Source organism: Nematolebias whitei, chromosome 19 (assembly GCF_014905685.2).
Source record: "Nematolebias whitei isolate Nwh7 chromosome 19, NemWhi1, whole genome shotgun sequence".
NCBI lineage: Eukaryota > Metazoa > Chordata > Actinopteri > Cyprinodontiformes > Rivulidae > Nematolebias > Nematolebias whitei.
In genome coordinates this window covers 38,481,124-38,487,743 of record NC_056516.1, presented here as the reverse complement: position 1 = coordinate 38,487,743, position 6,620 = coordinate 38,481,124, and the positions used below count along the sequence as shown (strand labels likewise).

The window sequence follows — 6,620 nt, the reverse complement described above, 5'->3', positions numbered from 1 at the left end:
GGTGCTCGGCCTCCCGTCCCGCCGCCGCCCGTCTCACCCCCTCCCGTCTCGCCTCCTCCCGTCTCCCCCCCTCCCGTCTCGCCCCCTCCCGTCTCGCCCCCTCCCGTCTCATCCTTTGCGTCTCTGCTCTCAGGGCCGGAAGTCTCAGCGGCTGACCAAAGCTGCTGAAGAAGCGGCGCTGAAGACCTCCAAGAAAACCGTGGCTGCAGAGACCCAGAAGCTGAAGAGTCAGTACGGAGTGGACGCCTGGAAGCACTGGATCCAGTGGAGGCAGACTCAGCCCAACCTGGAGCAGCGCCGCCTCGGCTGTAAGTTCAGAACCGTCGGGGCGTTGTCGACCCGGAGGAGACGTTTGAACTTTTGTTCCTTCTGTCTCAGCTCGTCCTCTGGAGTTCAGGGAGGACATCCTGTGCTGCACCACGGCTGAGCTCAGCTACGGCTTGTGCTGCTTCATAAAGGAGGTGAAGCGACCCAACGGGGAGCTGTACTCCCCCGACAGCCTGTTCTACCTCTGCCTCGGCATCCAGCAGGCAAGAAACCCGCCGCGGCACCGTGCAAAAGTCTTGAACCAGCAGCCGGGACTTCACACAACCCTTTGAAGTGGTTTTAATCAGCATTTCTCTAATCTGTTTCTTTGGGCTTCGGCTGCTTTTCCCACTCAGCTTCAGTTCTTCTACAGCAACGTTTTTTTTTATTTGTTAACAAGTCGACGGTCACTTTTTAAAAACTTCTCAGCTTTTTCCTGCTCACAGGACAGAGAGGGTTTGGATCTGACTTTTAGAAAGGTGAAATCTCAACTGAAGGAACTTAACGTGAGTCTCTTTGTTTCCAGCAGCCGAGCAGTTTGTTCCTGTTTCTTTAGCTGAATTCATGAAATTACCAGAAACGACACAAACTGACAGAAAAAGGGCTTTTAGCTCCAACAAGGAGATTCTCACCGACCTGTTGGCTGAAACTCTGACGGATCTCAGCGTTTTAAAATTAAATAAAAGGAAAGCTAAACAAACCGTCAGGCCTAAAATAGTGTTTTTATTAGAGGAACAAAATCTAAGTCATTTTTTTGGGAACGATGCCTGAAAGACTCGTCCTTTATAAAATCTGAAGAACTGTTGGTCCAAACCACTTTAAAAGGTTTCAGGACGCCGGCTGCTTGGACGGAGGTGCGGTTGGGGGTTCTGACACCTTTGTCTCTCTGCAGTTCCTGTTCGAGAACGGTCGGGTGGAGAACATCTTCATGGATCCGTTCTACAGCAAGTTCTCCTCTGAGATCACCAACATGCTGAAGAGTTTCAAACCCGTCGTCACGTCCAGCGGTGAGCAAACTGTCCAACATCTGGTTTAACCGACGACGCCCCGGTTGTTCATGTTCGGACCCGGCCCGTCTTCCTCCTGCAGGTTACGTCCACTCCCGCGTGGAGGAGGAGTTCCTGTGGGGGTGTAAGCAGCTGGGGGCGTACTCCCCCATCGTGCTGCTCAACACGCTGCTCTTCTTCTGCTGCAAACACTTCGGCTTCACCGACGTGGAGCAGCACCGCCAGCTGTCCTTCGCTCACGTCATGCGCTGCACCAAAACCAACTCGGACGGCAGCAAGACCACCTTCCTGCGCTTCTACCCCCCCATTCCTATCAACGAGGCAGAGTCCGGTAAGATTAATTAAAGACATCATTGAAAACTTTATTTGAACGTTTGATTAAAGAACGTCTGAAAATCTTTGCCCTTGCGCTCGTAGCGTCTGCAGCTGTTGCACAGATTTACCGTACTTGCTGCCGTACACGTCGCACCGCCACATAAGCCTCATCAGTCCAAATACGTTTAATAAAGTGGAAAAAACATAAACACGTCGCTTCGCTGTAGAAGTCCCATCTTTGATGCGTCACCACCGACAACCCGGAAACGTGGGCCGGTGTTGTGCCAAAAATCAGTTGGCTGCCTAATGGCGGCTGTGGGAGCGTGTATGGGAGGACTTTAACAAGAATTTAACAAGATTAACACTTAAAACTTTTTTGTTTGCTGGAAATTATAGCAAAGGTGTGTCTCCGTCTTAACTTTTCCTTAATAAATGCACTTTGACGGTCAAATCAGCTGCATTTCACCGGGGCGTCGCAGCGAAATGCAGCTGATTGGACGTTTGCTCCAGGAGTTCTGGATCAAGACGAAGACGGCTTGGTATGGCAAGCCAAGTGTCTCATTAATAGCCACTTGTAATTATTAATAATAAACAAAGTGCTTTGTGTTATCATCATTGTATGTTCCCATACAAAGCAGTGGAGCAGTGGGCAGCTATGCAGGCGCCCGGGGAGTAATTTGGGATTGGGTGTCCGGCTCAGAGACGCCATGAGATGTGCAATGAACGGGGATCGATCCCAGGACCTTCAGGTCCCGAGTCGGCTGCCCTGCCCCGACACCATCTCGGCCCCATCACCATAATTTTTGCTGTATGTCACAGTTTTTTGCATAAATTAGCATGTCAGACTTATACATCGAAGCGACATATTTGTTTTTTTTTTTCCATATTTATAACCCCATTTTTAGCTGAGATCTATTTCATCCATTTGAATATTGAAAATATTGAACACTACCGTTTTCAGCCACTAGAGGGCGCTCGGCTGATATGGCAAGCCAAGTGTCTCGTAATTCAGGGAACAGGATGTGGAATTGCCTTGATATCGCCATAAAAATTTCTACAACAGTTTATATGTTTAAAAAGAATTGTTAGTAAAGTATGACACCATGTGAAAAATGCCTGATGCTTTTTGGTTTTGCTTGGGGGATTGTTCAAGCCTGAGTTGTTTAATATTTTTTAAAATAAGGGTCAGATATTCTAAGAAGTTTCTTCTTCTTGCTGCGTCCCTCTGCACGCTCCTGCAGCCGCGAATCGCTTTTTCAAATTCAGCTGGTTTGACCGTCAAAGTGCATTTATTACAGGAAAAGTTCAACTGAGACACACAAACGCGTCGCAGAGTTTTATTTGCGTGTCTTTCGTTTAATTGATTTGTCTTAAACGTTTGCGTCCTCTGCAGATTCGGACGAGGTTCCAGCAAAGAAACGTAAAGAAGAGGGCAAAGAGAAGATCCTGGAGATGATAGAGAACACGAAGAACCCTCTTCGTTGTCCCGTCAGGCTTTATGAGTTCTACCTCTCCAAGTGGTGAGAGGAACACAAAACGAGGGTTCTGCTTGAATTATTAACTTTTCTGCAGCGGGTGTTCACTGAGGGTTGTCTTCCTTTCAGCTCCGAGTCGGTGAAGCAGCGCACCAACATGTTCTACCTTCACCCGGAGCGCTGCTGCGTGCCCAACAGCCCGCTGTGGTTCTCCTCCACCCCTCTGGATGACAGCACCATGGAGGCCATGCTGACCCGCATCCTCACCGTCCGGGAGCTGCACCTAAAGACCAAGAAGAACGGAGCGAAGGACCCGCTCTTCGCACCCGTTGAAGACGAGGACGACTCGGAGTGACGGCACGAACCGAAGTGACCTTTTAGCGGCGTCTGTAAATAAACTTGAACGTTCACTACATTTTGTTCTTGTGACCCCCGAAAAAAGAGCTGAGCGACGAAACGTTTCGCGTTTTACACTTTGTCTTGAACAGGAAGTTGCACATGAGCTTTCAGACTGTTTCCTGCTGCTCAGAACGAACGACACCAGACGTGCACGTCGGGCGGTTTTTTCTCCAGCGAATGGCGGCTCGCAGTGTCCGCGCTGTCTGCTGGGGTTCCTGACGTTTCCGTGCACACCAGTCTGTGGGTTTGGAGATTGAAGTGAAGAGCTGACCCTCGGAAGAATCACTGAAAACATCTTTTTGAGGTCGTGTCCGTCTTGTTTCGATGCAAACCTGCTGACAACTTTAAAACTTTACTTTAGAACGGTTGCTGCATCGTAAGGCAACTTTTAAACTCATTCACACAAACAATCCCAGACGTTAATAAAACACAACAAGCTCGGACTATATATTTTTTCTAGTTCACACTGGGGTGACATTATGAAGGTGTTTTAAGAGAATTTGACTTTTTAAATTTTATTTCAACATTACTACGATAAACTGACATGTTGACAAGTGACCAACTGATTTGAATAATTCCAGGGTTTGAATGTGACTGAACTAGTGAAAAAAAAATCAAAGTAACATTGATTATTTGTGAAATGAAAATACAACTTTCCCCCATGTTGACCGTGTTTTGAATTTATTTTGGGAGATCTGTTTTGTCCCAAATTAACCGTATTATTTAAAACAAAATGACTGCAGTTTCATGTAAATCCTGGTTCCTGTTCTTAGGTTATAGCTGCCAATAGTTTTTTTATTGTCTGTTCTTTTTTAATAAAACACTTGAAATAAAATATTTGTAAGTTTATATTCTATAAATATAAGGACATTTGCCACAGTCCTAATGTCCCCATAAACCATTTTACCAGTTTCAAACACTTCTCTGCTGCCCCAAGTGGCCTTCTGGTCCACGTCCATCGATTGGCTGCTTCGGCCGTCAATCAATGACGTTCTACTCGCTGATTGGCCAGATGTGCCACCCGTTTGTCCTCCAGTGTCGTGACGTCATCCGAAATGCGAAAGGAAAAGCAAGATGGCTGTCACGTTGTTAGCTGCTCCACCTCCTGCACACGTTTTTGCATCTACTTTTTGATACTGGCGCGCAGGTAAACGATTTTCCTTCGCAATAAAACAAAGAGGTAAGTTATTTCTAGTCAGTAGAACCGTAGTGAGTGACTGGAAACAGGAAGTAGTTAATAAAATGAATGCTAATTGGCGTTAGCACGAGAGCAACACGGACGGCTGCAAATGATTTAAACAGTGACTTTAGTTTGCGAAGTCGGTAGCATTGTTACTAGCCTAAAACACTGGTTTAATTTAGTCAGAAAAATAATTAGTTAATGACTACAAAAATAAGTTGTATCCTTAAAGTTTACACTGCTCACAGAAATAACACGTCCTAGCCCTCATTTAATTAAATATTCTCATTGACAAACTTTATTATTAGCACAGTGGAATTGATTGAGAAGAAAATAACAGGCTGATTCAGCGTCAGTGAATGTTCCTCAAGTCTAAATGAGGCTCAGCGTGTGTAGAACCTCCCAACAACATCTGGACACGCTCCCGATGAGACGGCAGATGTTCTCCTGAGGGATCTCCTCCCACACCTGGATCAGAGCATCGGTTCGCTCCTGAACAGTCTGATGTGGCCTTGGTGGATTGACCGAAACATGATGTTCCAGATGTGCTCGATTGGATTCAGGTGTGGGAACGGGCAGAGCAGTCCATAACATCAACGCCCTCATCATGCAGGACCTGCTGACACACCAGCCACATGAGGCCTAGCAGTGTCATGTATAAGAAGGAACCCAGGGCCCACTGCACCAGCATATGGTCTCACAATGGGTCTCATCCCAGTACCTTATGGCAGTCAGGGCACCTCTGGCTAGCACATGGAGGGCTGTGTGGACATCCAAAGAAATGCCTCCCCACACCATGACTGACCCACCACCAAGCCGGTCATGCTGGAGGATGTTGCAGGCAGCATAACGTTCTCCACGGTGTCTCCAGATTCTGTCACGTCTGTCACGTGCGCTCAACGTGAACCTGCTTTCATCCGTGAAGAGCACGGGGCGCCAATGGAGAATCTGCCAATTTTAGTGTTCCCTATCAAACTCCAGTCGTCCTGCACGGTGTTGGGCTGTAAGCACAGGTCCTATATGTGGACGTCGGGCCTCATACCACCCTCATGGAGTCTGTTTCTGACAGTTTGAGTGGAAACGTGCACATTGGTGGCCTGCTGGAGGTCCTTTTGTAGGGCCCTGGCAGTGGACCTCCTGTTCCTCCTTGCACAAAGGACGAAGCAGCGGTCCTGCTGCTGGGTTGTAGTCCTCCTACAGCCCCCTCCCTGTCTCCTGGTACCTATTCCATGCTCTGGACACTGCGCTGATAGAACAACAAATCTTCTTGCCCCCGCTCGCATTGATGTTCCATCTTGGATTAGCTGCACTCGGTGGTTAATTTGAGCCGGATCCTGCCGGAACAAGATCCCGGAACTCTCTCATTTTGACCCGTTCTGTTCCAGCACTCTTTCCTCGGATCCGTCAACTCCGCCCCTAAAAGTCCAAAGTCATCGCGCATTTTTATTTTGATTATTTATTAAAAAATACAACGAGAGGAGACGTTGCCCTCAGCCCAGCGGACCCAGTCTGGATATTCCAGCCGCAGCACACGCAGCGCCTCATGCAGCTACACGCTCCTTCGAGGAGCAGGAGTGCTGGGTCCCAGTTACATTCAACAGTAGTAAAAATATAAATTGTGAAATGAAACAGTAATAAGATCTAAAGCCTTTTTTCCACTAGCGCCTGTACGGCACGGTTCGACTCGGCTCTGCACGGTTCCAAAGCTGTTCCACTAGCAACGATTTGTGAAACCGTGGATTCGTGGAACCGTGGAACCGTGCCGTAGTGGCTCTACTGGAAAAGAGCCTTTAGATATAAACTTAAATTAACGGTGCAAAACAATACGCTGAACAACAGCAGCACGAACATGAGTCTGTGTGAGCAGATGAGTACAAATAAACACAGCAGCATGGATAATCAGCAGCATGAGATCAGCAGTATGGATAATCAGCAGCA

At 47.6% G+C, this 6,620-nt stretch overlaps 1 protein-coding gene across 1 annotated transcript in view; it reads left to right on the top strand.

Moving 5' to 3' along the window:
- LOC119425537 (zinc finger MYM-type protein 4) overlaps positions 1–4,166 on the top strand; it is a 22,949-nt gene extending 18,783 nt beyond the window's left edge. Inside the window, exons 17-22 of the mRNA XM_037693063.1 lie at positions 134–308; positions 379–530; positions 1,199–1,313; positions 1,396–1,644; positions 3,022–3,148; positions 3,233–4,166. Of these exons, the coding sequence (XP_037548991.1) occupies positions 134–308; positions 379–530; positions 1,199–1,313; positions 1,396–1,644; positions 3,022–3,148; positions 3,233–3,458 (1,044 nt within the window). The 3' untranslated portion in view covers positions 3,459–4,166. The remainder of the gene's footprint in view (positions 1–133; positions 309–378; positions 531–1,198; positions 1,314–1,395; positions 1,645–3,021; positions 3,149–3,232) is intronic.
- The last annotated feature ends 2,454 nt before the right edge of the window (positions 4,167–6,620 follow it).